The sequence below is a fragment of the Apium graveolens genome, chromosome 5 (genome assembly GCF_009905375.1).
Source record: "Apium graveolens cultivar Ventura chromosome 5, ASM990537v1, whole genome shotgun sequence".
NCBI classification, from domain to species: Eukaryota; Viridiplantae; Streptophyta; class Magnoliopsida; order Apiales; family Apiaceae; genus Apium; species Apium graveolens.
The window spans coordinates 304321298-304339318 of NC_133651.1; the positions used below are offsets into that span (position 1 = coordinate 304321298).

The following is an 18021-nucleotide window of genomic DNA, read 5'->3' on the forward strand; positions in this document are numbered from 1 at the left end:
TCTCCTCAAATTCTGATAGCAGGGATTTATAACCAGTCATGTGTCCTGAGCATCCACTGTCCAAGAATAGAGTATTCCTCCTGTTACCCTGCAATCAGTATTTGAAATCAGTTATTGTTTTTAAGGACCCGGACTTGCTTGGATCCTTTGGCCTTTTTAAGTTTGTTAACATATGCAGCAGGAGATTTTTTATCAGAGTTTATGTTAACATCCTTACTATCAGTATTTACACATGCAGAAATAGATTTTGCTTTATTTAAAGAGGGTTTCAGTTCATATTAATCATAATACAAATTGTGATACTCTTTACATGTATAAATAGAGTGCCAAACACTACCACAATGAAAACAAGAACTCTGTTATTTATATCTAACTGTTCTATTCCTAAACTCTGATTCGGGTTAGAATTATAAGATATACATCAAGTGAAACCGAAAATTGGTGGTACCAAAAATTGGTGAAACCAAAATTAAAACTTGTGTATCACCTAACAGGGATTTCGATTATTAATAATAACTAACTTCACAACATGTGCGATTCATGAGTCTTCATTATAATTTTTATATTATTTAAAATTATTATAAATTTCTTTTTGAATCATTAACGTATTGATATATTTATAAATAATAGTAATAGAACTATTTGTTTTTGGCGGAATTCGAACATAAATCTGGGGTAGTGTGTAAATAATAATATAAATATTTGCTGTTGGTGGGGTTTGAACCTGGTAGTTTCAATATTGTACAAATAATATATATATATACACACATATATACACACACAGATATATATATATATATATTTGTTGTTGGCGGGTTTCTAATATGCGAGTTTGAGTATTGTATATATCTTTTAGTATTTGAATCTAACGGTCCTCATCACTTGATTAAAAATATTAAAAAAGATATGACGATCATAGATTCGGATAACCAAACCAACCAAAAAAAATCATATCAAATTATACATTATTCCGGTTATTATAATACAATATAGATTTCGGTAATTTTATTATTTCATTATAAAATACTATAGAGTTATATAGTGTCTTATCGAAAATAGGATTATCGAGCTGAAATAAAAATATGAATAATTACAATACGATTTCAACAATTTAGCCGGATAAGGGGAGACCATCACGTCTGGTTCGGCGAGCGGGGATATATACTTTGGTTTCACTTATTGTTTTGGTTCCACCACCTTTTGGTTCCACCTTTTATGATTCGTGTATTATTTTTATCTTTTTTTATTCATATATGACTCATAATTCTATATTTATTATTTTTACCCGTTTTTGAATTTTATAAGTCATGCTTGTTATATTTTAAAATAAACAGATTCATATATTGGCACAACTAAATAGTTTCCGGAAAATATAAACCACGACCAAGAAAATAGGTCATGTGTTTACATTTGAATATTTTAATTTAGAATTTTTTAATTTGTTGGTGGAATTCCATTTTAATAAAATGATATGGATATTATAAACACTGTATTTTGGTTTCACCCCTAAAAAATAATAAAACTGCTCAAACTGTATTATCACTACGATTTTATTTCTATAGAACTATAAATTATTTCTTGATAGGGTACTTGGTTACATCTTAGTAAGGTGACACAGTATTTTGGTTTCACCCCTGTATTTCTATTTCATGTAGAGTTGTATGTTGTTTTTAACGAAATATAGATTGTTGGAATCATATTATAATTACGATATTTCTATTTTCCGTAGATTTCTTTTTTGTATTTATTAAAATAATAAAATTGAATCCTTTATACATTAATAGCCTTTATTAGTAAGCGATGTTACTTTGTTTTCACTTATTTTTTGGTTCCACCGCCTTTTGTTTTCACCTTCCATGATTCATGTATTATTTTTATCATTTTTTATTCATATATGACTTATAATTCTATATTTATTATTTTTACCCATTTTTTTGAATTTTATAAGTCATGCTTTTTTATTACTTTTATATGTTTGAATCCCATTTTGAATTATGCTTTGAAAATAAATAGGTTCATATATTGACCCAACTAAATAGATTGTGGAAAATATAAATCACAACCAAGTAAATAGGTCATGTATTTACATTTGAATATTTTAGTATAGAAGTTTTTAATTTGTTAGTGGACTTGTATTTTAATAAAATGATATGGATATTATAAACATTGTGTGTTTTGGTTTCACCCCTAAAAAATAATAAAATTGTTCAAACTGTATTATGATTACAATTCTATTTCAATAGAATTCTAAATTATTTGTTGATACGGTACTTGGTTTCATCTTAGTACGGTTACGCCGTATTTTGGTTTCACCCCTGGATTTCTATTTCATGTAGAGTTTCATGTTAATTTTTTTACGAAATATAGAGTTTTAGAATCATATTATAATATCGATATTTCTATTTTCTGTAGATTTCATTTTTATTTTTTTATGAAAATAGAATCATTTATACATCTATACTATTATATTAAAAACGAAACATTAAAAGTTTGGTTTTTGGTCCTTGGTTACTTAATCTAGAGCCATCAGATCAAATTGATGAGAACCGCTAGATATAATTCTAAAATTATTATTAAAGTGATATAAGATCGAATCCTACAAGTAACATACATTAAAATTATAATTTATAATATACATAAAAACGACGGCGCATCGCAAGAGTTATATACTATTTGTTATTAATAATGGAATCCATCTTTTAAGGGGTACTTTGGTTTCACCCATTTTCGGTTTCATGAACTTTTGGTTTTACCCCTTTTTAAATCGTACTATAACTTTAAATATTTTATTAATTTTTTTATTCCTATATGATTTTAATTCTATATATAATATTTTTATCCGTTTTTGATTCTTATATACCACATATTTATATTGGTTTTATATAAATGGAATCGTATATAAATTGTAATTTCTAGATTCATACCTATAAAATTATATTTTAGCATCACATGTAAATTTATACATACATATAAAAAATTTTACTAGAAAAAAATTTGCGATAACAAACTATATAAAAACACAAATCAGTCAAAAATAAGAAATATAATATGCAATTACTTAGCAATGTTATTTTAATGTTTCGTTAAATTATCTGTCAATCATGTTGCTCATTGCTTGGCTAAAGTTCGATGTAAAATATTACTTATGTCTTTTCGGACAACAAAGACATAATAACGTTGAGTTGTTGTTCTAATAAAATTTGAGTTAATGAAAACTACATATAATTTCAAAAAAAATATAATAATAATATAATTTTATTTATTATATATTTTAATTATAATTGAAAATTAATTTCTAGAATCATTGTTATTTTGATCTCGGCCTAACTAGTTTTAATACAAAAAATGTGAAGACGAATATGATATTTTTATGGCGATACAAAACCTTATTTCTTAACATTCGATAATCAAACTTGATCCAAATTTTAAATCCAATAGTCTAATTTAATTTTAAATCATAATCTCAATCAAATTTTAATTTTTTTCTATTATCCTAATATACCTATAAAAATTAAATAATACAGTAAATTTTAGAGATAAACGTAAAGAGTAGTGCTAGGTACCCCAAATATGTTCCCCAAAAAAATTACCAAATGACGTGGCTGATACATGACTGATTTTAATTCGTGGGCATACATAAATGCACGTGGGGTCTCATATTATTATTAGGAAGGTTTCCAAATATTCATATGACACATCAGATTTGGGGAATTTTTTGGTGTAAAAATTTGGGGTCTCTAGCATTTTCCGAACGTAAAATATTTAGTTTTACTTGTTCTTTTACCTAGTAAAGATGGTAATGCATGGCTAAATTTGCCTCGCTATTCAAGGCTAAGTTTGAAAATTTGCATAAATCGTTTGAGGAAAAACTAGACATGCTCAAATCTTGGGAAAATCAATTCTTTCGTCCTTTAACTTTATGCTGTTTTTGGTTAAGGTCCCTGAACTACAAAATAATATTTTACGATCCTTATACTTTTAAATATTTCTGATATATGTCCATCCGTTAGATTTTAACTAACAGACGTTAGTCGTTGCTGACGTGTCAAATTAAAAAAGATAATAAAAATTAGGTGGATTCCCAGTTATTAATACGTGTGATATTAGTTTCACATGATTTGCACATGATTGTTTTCTTACCGTTACTTGCATATTACATACAGACTTATATATATATTGTACATGAATTGGGGATTAAGGTTCATACATATTATTATATAACAATTGAGAAAACTAATTTGAGATGAAATCGGGTGTTGGTAGCACAAGCAACTCGGGGGCATCTTCAACATCAGAAATCTGCAAATATGGTTATGAATGTCCGATGTGGACATCTCAAAAACCATATTGTAAAGGAAAAAGGTTTTTTGGGTGTCCATTTTACAAGGTAAAAGAGAAATATTGTGGCTACTTTATATGGCACGATGATGATCAATGGTCGAATAATGAAAAACTGACATGTAAGATAGCTGTGTTGGAGGCAAAAATTGGTGAGCTCCAAGTATTGAAGAAGATGGAGTCTGCAGATATGGAACTGAAGTTGAAGTTAAAAGATGCAGAAATTAGCCACTTGAAGTGGTTCAGATTTGGATTTTCAGTTGTTTTTCTTGCATTTGTAATGAAGTTGTGTTTGTAAAAGAACCTATGAATGTGAGTTGGTTTTTAATGAGTTAACTTGTAACAAATTATCAAATGAATTGAAAACTCGGTGTATGTTTAACACCATCATTTGACACTTACAGTGAAACTGAAATATCAAGATCATTACTCCAAAACCATCACAAATAAATATCCAAAAGTACTTATAACTTAGCATCCAACTATTGTTATAAATTGTCATCAAACCATTGTCATAAATTAACATCCAAAATAATTAATAACCATTTAGCATACAAAAATTTAAACTCTAAAATCCAGGACTTTTATCACTTCTGATTTTCTGATTTCTTCAAGGTTGGCTTGAGCTGTGCTTCATCATTTCTGATTTTGATGATCCTGAGTCCCCTCCAACAGGCTGTGACGATACTTTTATTATTTCCTTAGTTGTTGAGAAGTAAAAGAAACCATCTTGGTCAGACTTAAAAAAACCAACACCTTGTGGGGGCAATGGAGGACGTGGTGGTAATACTTGAACATTCGTCTCCTTAGGAGGCCTTCCTCTCTTTTTCTTTGATTGATGGGATTCATTTGTGCCTTCGGCTTTTGGCTTCCTTTTTTGAATTGTCACCTTCTTCTTTTTTCTGCAAATTCAATAAGCAACAAAAATTATTTGTAAATGAAAGAAAAAAAAGACAGGTACAAACAAGATAAATTATCTCTGCAGCGTGTGCCCTTGCTCCCTCAACTTGAGCCTTCTTTACCTCGGCTGCTTCCCTCTTATGTCTTTCTTTTACTTCTTCCTCAGATGTTTTGCAACTGGCTTTGTTGTGACCAAACATAAGGCACTTACTACAAGTCATTCTGACCCCTTTCTTTCCTAACTTTATTCCTGCACCTGATTCACCTTGTTCCCTTTTCTTATTTTTCTTAGGCCTTCCTGGCATTCTTCTAGACTTTGGGGGAAGTATGTCAGGAAACCCAGTGTTTGGCCAATACAAAGCCCCTTTCATTGGTTTAAGCATGTGATCATATGCTTTCATGTACACATCTCTGCTATAGCATTCATTTATCTTCTCTTCTTGTTTTTCATTCATTGCAAATAAAGCACTATAGCCATGACTACAAGGATACCCCCTTAGTTCCCATCTTCTACAAGAACATGTATTCTTGACCATATTCACCACCCACTGTCCACCATCAATGTCCTTAACCTCACATTCATCTGCACCAGTCCATATTGATTTGCAGAATCTAGTTGCCTCAATTGAATAATTAAGCTTCTTGATAATTTGAGGACCAATGACACAATCATTTTTTAACATGAAGTCTCTTCTGACATGTAATCTCTCCATGATTTTCAATCTTATATCATCTAACAATTCAAGTATAGGCTTATATCTTGCTTCTACTATCCAACTATTGAAGCACTCAGATAAATTATTATGAACCATATCACAATAAGTCAAAGTATCAAAGTATGCCCTACTCCAGTATCTAGGTTCAGTCTTAAGTAAGTCATAGTGAGCAAGGGGGGATATACCTTTAATTTCCTCCCTGATCAATTTAAATTCTTCTAGAGTACTGGTTTTTGCTGTTTGCCAAAACATATTTTTCAACACATTTCCTGGATGCAATTTTTTCCAGTTGGCATGTATATGTCTTGCACACCACTTGTGCTCAGCCCTGGGTAGAATGTTATCAATTGTATTTTTTAGACCCTGCACATTCAGTACCAGCAAATTAATATATATTTTACATGTATAATCATTGTGTGTAACACAATGAAAATTGAAAAATTACAAATAACTTACCTTCAGTTGACTCAAAATCAACTATAGCCCAGGAAATAGGGAACATCTGATTATTTCCATCTCTTCCTATTGCAGCCAGTAGCTCACCCTTCATAAAACTCTTCAAGAAACAACCATCTAAACCAATGAACTTCCTACACCCTTGAGCAAAACCCTCTTTCACAACAGTAAAATAAATGTACATTCTTTTAAAAGTACCTAAGTTATCACTATCATTTTTCTCAACACCAAACTTGACTGTGTTTCCTGGATTTGACCTCAATATCTCTGCTTCATAATCATATAGTCTCTTATATTGCTTACCAATTTCACTTTTAATTTTAGATAATGCTAACTTTTTAGTTAACCAACATTGATTCTTTGATATTATCAGAGCATGCATTTCATTGATATTTTGTTGAAACTCTCGTAGCTTCCATTTAGGATTTGCCCTGATTTGATTCCTAAATTTCCTTTCCAACCAATCAGACCTCACAAAGCTGTGTTTATGCACTAAGATGCAACTGTGTTGTTTATTATATGTTTTAATTTGAAAAGTTCCATCCACATCAATCTTACTAGCATACAAATACCATGGACAATTTGGTCTACACTTAGCCTGGACCCTTAGCAAATCATTCTTAGAAAACCAAATATTTCTCTTTTGTTCTACAACATAGTCAATCACAGCATGCTTCACGACTGATACACTAGTAAACAATAATCCAGGCTCAAATTCAATATACTTCATTGGTATTCTAGGATTAAATGCATCATATGATGGTCCTTTTTCTCTCCATACAGACTTAGATGATTCTTCATCATAATCACTAGAGTCTAATGACTCTTTAAAAGGCATTCTAAAGTTATCACTGTCATGGTCACTCTTCCATTCAGTTTCTTTACTCAAGTCTACTTTTTTTCTTTTTTTTGAATCTTTCTTATCTTTTTTATTGAGCAAAGTACTTAATGGAACATGCAAATCATCATCTTAGCTTTTATTTTCATCTTTATTTGGATTTTTTTAGCCTTTGTTACTTGTTTTTTCTTCTCTATAATTTCAAGAAACTCCTCGTCTTTGTCATTTTATTTCCACTATACTCTTCATCACTCTCATCCTCCTCGCTCTCATACCACACTACTAGAAATACTGCATACGACATTGGTGCTTAGATATCGGCACGTAAAGCACCCGATGTTAAAATATTTTTTAACAACGGTTTCTAAATAAGCGATGTTTAAAACATTTTTGACATCGGTTTCTTATACTAGCCGTTGTCTATGTTCCCAAAAAAAACTTCCAAATACAAGTTTTAAACTTTAACAACGGTTATTTTTACGAGCCGTCGTGTATGACCAATTTTAAAAAAATTCAAATTTGAATTATCATTTTCCATGTTTTAATACATATATTTCCCCCCTTTACCAAAAATCTTTCCCCCTTTTACCAAGAATCTTTCCCCTACCTCATTTTTTATTTCCCCATTTCCTAAATTATCTCTCTCAAATTTCTCCATTCTCTCAAACCCGACTGTAATTAACCTCGATTCTCTCTCTCTCCCTCCATCTCTCTGAACACTGAAACTCTACCTTAAACCTCAGACTCAATATCCTCTCTATTTCATCTCTCTCTCTCTCTCTCTCTCTCTCTCTCTCTCTCTCTCTCCTCTCTATCAACCCATCTCAAACCCTAATTATTTCATCCACACAAATTGGTACTCACTAATTCAGAAATTGAAACCATGTACCGTAATTAAGCACATGCCCAATTTGAAATGGGTTCGATTCATGCTTAATAATCTTAAAAAAAAACTTCCTTGGTTTGATTAATACGAAATCGATTGGTGGAAGGTCAGATTATGGCCTTGGTGAAAGTGATTGATAATGGTTTGATGAAAGGGTTGGAGTTTTTCATAACAAATTGAGCTTGAAATTGGGAATATTCGATTTAATAGCTTGGAATCAAGCCTTGTAAGCAATTGGTTTGGTTTGAATAGGTATGTAAATTTCAAATTATTTTAAAATTTTAGGTTGTGATTTTAATTAGGTTTTTGTTCATAGATCTGAAGCTTTAAAGCTTGAGTTATATAATACATATTGCGAAAATATGGACACCTCCTAACTATAGGCAGTCATATTTTTTACTTTAGTATTGCTCGTATTCGAAGTCTAAATGAGATTGTCATGTTTTTGAAAATACTAAGTGAGGCCTGAAATGATTAATAGTGTAATTACAATAATGAATGTTTCTTTCCTCTTCTTGGTTTTTCTCCTGACTCATGTCGTCGCCTTGGAATCCGGTTATCATAATCCTGTCAACCTGACTTTCAGGACTCCAGATGCGACAAGGAAGCTCCAGAGAGCAAGGGCTTATTTAAGGAAGATTAGCAAACCAGCTTATTTATTGTTGAAGGAGAATTACTTCTTCCATATAGTGATACTCATTCTAAACATAATCAAGTATTTTATATGTATCAGAGAAAAATTATTGTTGCTGGTGATTTATTTTGGGAATGGAGTTGTGACAGTTGAGTGAGTTGGAAGTGTTTGGAGCAGAGAAGTGTGTGAAGGTGAATCCTGATTCGCCACAAAAGCAAGTCAGGTTCTTAACACTGAACAATAAGTTATGATGTCTACACAATAGGTATTATAATGCCTTAGTAACTGTGATTGACTGATTGTTTTCACCTCTTCTCAATGTTTTAGACTGTATGTGCAACATGATATATTTAATTTGATGAATCTCTGCCACTGAAATAATATGAAATTTGTTACTTTTCAACAAGATATATTCAACATAATAAATCCATGTCACCGAAATAAGATGAAAATTGTCAATTTCCTGACTTCTGAGTTGTACTAGCCAATGATTTGGGTGGGCGACACATTGTCTTCATTTTGAAGGAATAGAATTTTCAGTTTTATGATATTATCAAACTTTTAGAACTCGAGATAAGTAACTGGTCCTATGTCCTGCAAATATTGAGCTGAAGTTATCGGATCTGTGCAAGTAGTTATGCTCCTTCCTGTAAATATGTGATTCTTTCACTTATGTCAGTTCCCATGATAAGAGAATATGTAGACTCCATTTTTGAAAGCCGAAATCTTCGCCTCAGCGGATACTAAAGCAACTCTCACAGAATAATTTTCCATAGAGCCAACAATCACTAAAGTCTCTTAGACAGCCAATTACTTCTCAAGTTGGAGGATTCGTCTTGGGGGCAGTATCATCCTTGAACTTCGGAGATGCAAATTATAAAATGTACTGTGTTAGTTTTGTAGTATTAAATGCTATAGAGTTTTGATTGGTTATCTTAAGCATTTCCTCCAAACAGAAGCTGTATGTTTGGACATTCTAGCAAGATTTGTTCCCTGTTGATTTGTTTACTGTTTCTTATAGGTGATATGTTCTCAGAAGGATCTCTGAATCCATATGCAGCTGATCCTTATGCATTTGATTAGAGGTAATTATAATTCTTCTTAATCTATCTTTTATGAAAATTAATAAAACAAATCTGTTGTGACCTCCACTCTTACTGTCACAGGTTCGATTAGAAGCCAACAGATCTATACACATAACTATAAGATAATTACTAGTCTAATATTAAATTTGCTTCAACAGTTTAATTCCAGTCACTTTCCTTCTTGGATCATCAACTTGGTATGCTCGGCTTTTACACTGTCACTGTGGTGCAATTCCTAAGATGGAGCGCACACATACACACACACATACTCACTGTTATAATATTTTAAGGGAAGAAGTCAAGCAGGCCGCCTACAACTGACAGTTTTGGCTGATGCTTTGGCAATTGCGCGACATCATGATGCAATTAGTGGTACTTGCAAGCATTAGAGATGTTTATAATGTCGGATGTAATAACTAGGGAATTTGGGTTTTATTATTTTTGGTTGGGATGTTTATTTTAGACTCGAATATATGTACGAATTGAGTTTGTTGTAGTGAATGTTAAGAAATCTGCTATCAATTTATCTTTATGTTTCTGTTGGATATTTTTGGATGTTTTTTGTTGGGATGTTAGCATTGTTTGGTTTATTTTGGTTGTAGATGCAATTGGTTCCCTGTGGCTATAAATAGTACCACGATGACATGCAATTTACAGAACATTAACATCATAATGATTAATGTAAATCGATGTAAAAAATATACAAAAGACATCAGGTAAAATAATATTAAACGAAAAAGAAGTAAAAAAACGATGTGAAATAGTCATTTGACATCGGTTCCGAAAAGAAACTCAATGTATTTTAAGTCAAATAACATCGGTTAGAGAAATTGGCTGATGTTAAACAAAAAGATTTAACATCGGTTTCGTGACGAACACCCGTGTCTTATCCATCATTTCACATCGGAGGGCTAATATAACCAATATCTGATCAAACATTTCACATCGGGAAACTAATCTAACTGATGTCTGATCTAGCATTTCACATCGGTTTGTTCAAAAGAATTTTAATAAATGGTTTTTAGAGCTTGTAGATTTCATGTTTTAATGGATAAATACCTCATAATATACTCATATTCACCTAAAAATACTGTAATATAAGTTGAAATTTGTGGCAAAGACATCACATTTACTTTTAAAATCGATGTATAGCACTGTAATAGACATCGGCTGTTAACCGAGGTCAAAGCCTGATGACATTTAACATCACACGCGAAGACATCGGTTCAGATTTTTTTTAACATCGGTTCTGAACCGATGTCTGATCGCATATTTCTAGTAATGCCATTCACTCTCACTGTTATCACTATGACTATCATCAATTTCCTTCTCATTACCATCAATTTCAGGAGCATTAGTACCAATTTCACAAGCATGATCAACATATATAATAGCGGTACAAATTTCAAAGTATATGCATGCATCTCTCCTACAACATCATCATTCCACAATATAGTACAACTATCAAGTGAAGAACCTTCCTTGTGCCAATAAATTTTATAATCCTTATAGCCAAGATCAGTATTTACAAATTTATGACATACAGCAAGAGTGATTCCATTAAAATTTTGGTCGTAAATGTATTCAACTTTACCTCCTTTGTAATATCTTACTCCATCCTTTGTAGTAAACTCCCGCCGTGATGAATCTGTATGTTCACATGGTATAACCCCATCTACAGTATAATAAAATAATTAGGGTTTATCACTAATATGTGATGAATGATTCTGTGAAGCCTTAAATATATACATATATACCATGATGATGGTCAAACCAGCTTTCGATCCAACCAATTTGATCATAAATTACCTATCCCCAATTCTCCCTTAACCCTAATTAAACCCCCAATATCTTTTAACGTTTTTTGGTTATTTGTATTTTAAATTGGATGATATAAAACGGGGAAAGTATGTATCAGGTGATTCTCCGTGTCTAATTTTGCCACGACACGTCCTACTAGTTTTCCAGTCATTTTCTTTATATTTTTTTTAATTTACACATCGGACACGACTAACGTCTGTTAATCAATTTATAAGGATCGTAAAAAATTATTTTATAGTTCAGAGACCTTAACCAAAAACAGCATAAAGTTAAAGGACGAAAGAATTGATTTTCCCTCAACACTTTCATGTAACAAAATTTACAGTGCGATTTTTAAGTTTAGTTCTGGGTTTTGTTGAACTGTTTGATAGCAAAATTAAACAGGAGTAAGCTCGGCAAATCTAGCTAATCCATCACCAGTTTCAGTAAGCTCTTGTTTTGATCTACCAATAAGAATAATTTTAACTAGGCTTATACGGTATTTCCTGCATTCAGAACTTTGGACCTGTCATATTTTTTTTTGGCATGTTAGAACCTGTCTTTTTTTTGGAACCTTGTTGAAAAATCTTAATAAAAAGAAGTCCCCACCTTTTAGTTAAATCTAAATATAATGGCTATAGTTCCCCTTAACAATTATGTTTAGATGAAATCCAACTAATAACAAACTAAAAGAAGGTGAAAAAATAAGATTATTATCAAAGTAATTTAACATAATAAATGTTAAGTGTTATAAGCTATAACACAAAAGAGACGGATGGGAATATTATTTCAGAATTATTGATTTAATGTGGTGACAGTTAACATGAGATGCAAAACATTAAAATCGAATTTTAATTTCCATCCTCCTCATCTTGAGTCCCCGGTCCCTGGCAATAATTCCAGCAAACCATTTTGGTTTTTTAGCTAGCAACATAAAATATCCAGCAATAAACGCAGGCACCACCCCACAGCCGTACCCAATCACCACAGCTTCCCATGTAAAACCACTAAAAAAGTAATCATCATCTTCACCTTCTTCTTGTGTCTTACTATCATGTTCACATTCTTTCAACAATGGAAATCCACACAGCCCTAAGTTACCAACATAGCTATCACTGTCAAATGTATTGAATTGTGAACCTTTTGGAATCTGACCTTCAAGTTGGTTGCAAGACAGATTTAAACGTGCAAGTGTATATACACTGGCAAGTTGTCGCGGAATTTTCCCTTCAAGTTGGTTTAGTGAGAGGTCCAGTGACTCCAACACTAGCAATTTTCCAAGCGAGGATGGTATGTGTCCACTGAGATGATTGGCTGATAAATTGAGATATCTGAGTGAGACTAGATTTCCAATGCATTCTGGAATCTCCCCTTCAAATTTGTTTCTTGACACATCAATGGCTGTTAACACAGTTAAAATTCTAACCAACTCAATCTCAACTCCTTTAATCACTAGAGCCGTCGAATCACGGTAAAAACCTATAAAGCCAGTGTCAATCCCCATATATGCAGCCTTCATTTTATTCACGTCACTTTTCATCATTGCCTCGAAGTTTTTGATATAAAATGCCGGAAGTGGACCTGAAAACTCATTCTGTGATATATCAATGATTCTCAAGCTAGGAAATGGGTGTTCTATCTTAGAACTCTTGTTTACAAGACCATGAAAATTATTTGATTTCAGAACAAGAACTTGCAGATTTGGAAGAGCTTCCAAACACTGCGGGAATGTATCATTAATATGATTACTTCCAAGATCAAGAGTTTCTAAGAGACCAAAACTAGAAAAGGAAGAAGGAATTCCTCCTCCTAGTTTATTTCCATGCAAATTCAGACTTTGCAAATTGAGAAAATTTGATAAGGTTGATGGAAGACTCCCCTGAATGTTATTCATGCGTAGATTAAACACCGAAAGATTGGTCAAATTTGTTCGACAACTAGGGAGTACACCACTTAATTTGTTATGAGACAAATTAAGTACCTCAAGAGAGCTTGAATTACATATTGAATCGGGCAATGATCCGTTAAGCTTATTGGACTGGAGATCAAGGTACCGAATGCTATTCCAAGGTAGTTGCTCAAGACCACCGGTTAGCTTGTTGCGAGAAATATTCAAATACCAACCCACTGACCCAATCCAATCAGGAATTTCCCCTTCAATATTATTGTTTGATAGGTCTACATAACCCAATAGGATCTTTGCATCTTTTGAAAAGTGTGGGAACTCTTTTATGTTGCAAGATGAAAAATCCAATTCGGAAAGTGTAGGAGGGAGTGGGCTCATAGCTGTGGTTCTCACCGAGAGGAAATGGTTATGAGAAAGAAAAAGATATTTAAGGGATTCAAATCGTGAAAACATACTCATGTTCAAAACACCATTGAAATTGTTTGATGAAAAATCAAGGTAAGAGAGGTTCACAAGTTGAGAAATTGAGTGTGGAATGGTTCCATGGAGTGCATTATTTTTACAATAAAAATATTGCAAGTTTGACTTGGAGGAATCAAATTCATGTAGCTGACCTCTAAATCCATTGTGACTTAGATCCAACTTTTCTAATGATGAAAGGTTAAACAAATTTGAGGGGATGGGTCCGGTGAACCCATTACCACTAAGATCTACCTCAATGAGATCACGGGAGTGAGCAACAAATGTAGAGGGTAAAGGACCTGTGAAATTATTAGAATAAAGGTATATATATTTTATGTTTGTAAATTTTGCTAAATGTATTAAAATTGGGCCATTAAGATTATTATTTTCTAGGCCCAAATAAGTTAGTTGACCAAGGTTCCCTATGAATTTTGGTATCGGCCCAGACAAATTACAATCTCCCAGTCTTAAACTAACCAATGACTCTAGATATCCTATTGAATCAGGTATACCTCTGTTATGGAAGTCTATCCCAGTAAGAGAAAGGTGTTGGAGAGTAGCACTACTTCCCCACTTAAGTTTGGGTAATACTGCTTTTAAATCGTAATTACTTCTCAGGTACAGAAACTCTAAGTTGGGAAGGTGGAAAACCTGTTGGGGTAATACTCCGTGTAAACCAGTATTCCTAAGGTTAAGAACCCTAAAAGAAGTAGATAAATTAAAGGGTAAAACAGAGGAGATGTTAACATATTCAAGATTAAGCACTCTCAGTTGACTTAAATTCTGTAAGAGTGATTTGAACACTTGATCTTCGAGTTTAACACCATCATTGGAACTGAGATCAAGTGAGACCAGTTTATGCAAATGAGAGATTCCCGAGGGAACTCCATTTAAACCAGTATACCCAAGGTTAAGAACTTCTAAGGAAGTAGATAAATTAAAGGGTAAAACCGAAGAGATGTTAATATCTTTAAGATTAAGAACTCTCAGTTGAGTTAAATTCTGTAATAGTGACTTAAACACTTCATCTTCAAGTTCAAGATTAGCACCATAATCGTTACTGAGATCAACTGAGACCAGTTTATGCAAATGAGAGATTCCTGAAGGAACTCTCCCTGAAAACCTAGTACGAGAGAGGTTGAGATGTGTCAAACCTTTTGCAAAGAAACCGAATTCTTGAGGGAACTCATTGGAAAGAGAGAAGTCATTGTTAGAAAGGTTAAGGAACTGGAGAGAAGAGAGCTGGAAGAGACTGCTGGTAGGAAGAATGGCTCCTTCCAGCCCACTGCAACTTAAATCCAGTCCGATCACCTCCCCTGTCATGTGGTCGCAACTAACTCCTTCCCATGTGCAGTAATCAGAACTCATGCTCCAGTTCATCATCTTTGGATGTGAAGGAATACTATATAAACTATCGTCGTAAGAATAATAGATGCAATCTGCAGGAGCACTAATATTCAAGCTTTTCTTGAACTGGAACAATGCTGTTTTTTGCTGTATAGGACTTAAAGGAGCAACAAGGCGGTGTTGCAAAAAGATGATCATCACAATGATTACGAAATAACTGGTGACGAAATTTCTCATTATCATTTTGCTCTAAAAATTTTGGTGGAGAGATAGTATGTAAAATATTGTACTTTGAGGTGATATTTATTCTCATGAATCACAAATGTCACTTTTTGACATTCAAAAAGTTGGATATGCTTAGACCGATGCTATTCAACATTTTGAAAAGTTCTGACATAAATAAGAGGGGGAGGTGGAAATGTCCGCAAAGGAATACGGTACTGATCTCAAATTTTTGAAATGAATGAACTTGACTAACAATTTATAGTATTGAGAGTCTGAGGCCTTGATAAAAAACAGAGAACATTGTAATATCTGAAAATTGATGATCAGTAGCTCGGATATGATCATGATTAGGATTTCAATAAGTATCTGATTTTTGAAAATCAATTATAAGATATTATATTATAATTTGAACCATCAGTATTTATTAGTACCAATGCCAAAATTTAGGTACTAGGAGCTGTTTTTCCCCACTAAGATTGATGCAGACAGGCCAGTTTAACTAACTGATAGTTTTTCTCTGATGTATGATTATAGTCTTTTCTTAGAACTGGAAGAGTCTTTGACAGCAGATTCTGGAGTTGGAATGTTTAAGAAAAGGAAAATAATGATTCAATTCTCTGAACTTTCATAAACCTTGGTTTCTCGATACAAAAGCTTCCAGCTAATGCGGTAGATGAGGGTCTTTTTTCCAATTTGATGATCTAGCTCAACAAAATATCTTCAAACCTTCAGGATGATATTCTGTCTAGTAATTATGGGGGTGTCTAATAAATATATTCGGGCTGCAATGGAAGCACTTTTAGAGAATCTAAGATAGCCTCTTCAGTGAGGTGGTAATTGTATGAGAAAAATTAGCAGTGTAATTGCTATTCCTATTTACATGTTAGGATGTACATTGATATTAATACATAGTACCTTGGGATGTAATTGCTATTCCTATTTACATGTGATTGTAATTGCTTTTTCATACATTAGGTATCAGCCAGAATCTATTACTAATGTCTATGAGGGGCTACAATATATAGGAGCACCTTTATTGTGCAATAGAAAACGAAGACCGGGACTTTGAGAAACGACGTGTTTTTGAAATGCCACTTTGGAGCTGGAATGCATTTTTCTCAACTTTTTTTAAGTACCTTCTTTCTTCTACTAATATTTGTTGTACAAAAGGGACTGAAATGTGAAATCAACTTTTCTGCATAAGTTGTGAAAGTCTTTTCTTTAATGTATGTATAAGTCAGGTTCGTCCCTGGTTGTTCACACATTAGGTATGAGATATTTCGTAAGAGTCCATGCAGAAGGGCACAGTCTTTCTACTACTGTGTGGGCTACGATAAAAGAACAATTAGAGCTCTAGAAGATGAAGACCACGACTGAGACTTAAGAACTGGAAGATAATAGGATTGAGTCCGTGATAGTTACCTACATTAAAGCTGGAATGCAATTTCAAGAACGGTATCAATTAGTGAAATTTTCTGAACTTTCTTTACATCATTACAATCTATCTATCGTAAATTTTGGACATACGTTGAAAATTCAACAACTTAAGTTATAAGTTGCTTTCTTTAATAACCCTTGCGAAGGGTTATCACAAGTACAAAAAGTCCTAGCTAACATGGCAGTTGAGAGTCTTTTGTCCAGATTGATGATCACCTTGGTGAACTAAGTATTTTTGGACCTTCATGATAATAGTCTGTCTTCTAATTAAGGGGGTGTTCAGGAATTATTGGTGGGTTGGTATGAGTAAAATAGCAGTGTATTTGCTATTCCATGGCTTCTGTACATCTTGTTTCATAAGAGTCCATACAGAGGGGTCATTTAAGATAAATTATATGTGGGCTGTAGTAGAATCATCTCTACAACAAAGACGAAGACTTTGAGAATAGACGGATGATGGAAAATGATTGTATACAAATATGTGGAATGCACAAAAAGCACTTTTAGGGCCGAGAAAAAAAAGACAAAGACTTTACTCTTTTCTCTCCATATCACTTTGATCCGGCACGAACTTGATAGTGGTGGCATGATTTTTCAGAAAATTGATGATTGGGTCACTCAAGTGGCAAAATGATGTAATCTGATTTATTTTTATGAAAATAAAATAAATTATTATATATTTTAAATACACATGATATATACAACTGGGGCATGCGTTACTTTCTAACCCCTGCACAGGGTTATCTTGACAGCGAAAAATCCTAGCTAATACGCAGTTGATTATGTATGCCATGTCCCACATGTGTATGATTTGCTTCTTTCAAAACAGTACATGCAGCAGGGTCATTTTTGCATACCAGCTCACAGTCTTCTTTCATAGGCATGCAGTAGACGACGAAGACCAAGACTTTGAGAATGGAAAGATGATGAGAATGGGTCTTTGAGAGCTACTTTGAAACTGGAATTTTCTGAACTTTCTTATATGAATTCA

At 32.9% G+C, this 18021-nt stretch overlaps 2 protein-coding genes across 2 annotated transcripts; both read right to left on the reverse strand.

Moving 5' to 3' along the window:
• Nucleotides 1-5183: 5183 nt before the first annotated feature.
• Nucleotides 5184-7248, reverse strand: LOC141661151 (uncharacterized). Its single transcript, XM_074468135.1, has 3 exons — nt 6411-7248; nt 5304-6190; nt 5184-5240 (listed from the first exon to the last, which is right to left on the reverse strand). The coding sequence occupies exons 1-3, from the start codon at nt 7246-7248 to the stop codon at nt 5184-5186; spliced, it is 1782 nt and encodes a 593-aa protein (XP_074324236.1).
• A 5156-nt stretch (nt 7249-12404) lies between these two features.
• LOC141659300 (receptor-like protein 6) lies at nt 12405-15767 on the reverse strand. The gene has a single exon (XM_074466106.1). It carries the CDS (start codon nt 15609-15611, stop codon nt 12492-12494), a length of 3120 nt encoding a protein of 1039 aa, XP_074322207.1. The 5' UTR covers nt 15612-15767; the 3' UTR covers nt 12405-12491.
• Between the last annotated feature and the right edge of the window lie 2254 nt (nt 15768-18021).

Coding starts and splice junctions, on each gene's coding strand:
- LOC141661151 (XM_074468135.1), bottom strand. CDS start 7,248: ATGCCTTTTAAAGAGTCATTAGACTCTAGTGATTATGATGAAGAATCA. Junction 6,191..6,410: donor TGATTTTGAGTCAACTGAAG/GTAAGTTATTTG, acceptor TTTGGCAAACAG/CAAAAACCAGTACTCTAGAA. Junction 5,241..5,303: donor CTGCAGAGATAATTTATCTT/GTTTGTACCTGT, acceptor TTGAATTTGCAG/AAAAAAGAAGAAGGTGACAA.
- LOC141659300 (XM_074466106.1), bottom strand. CDS start 15,611: ATGATAATGAGAAATTTCGTCACCAGTTATTTCGTAATCATTGTGATG.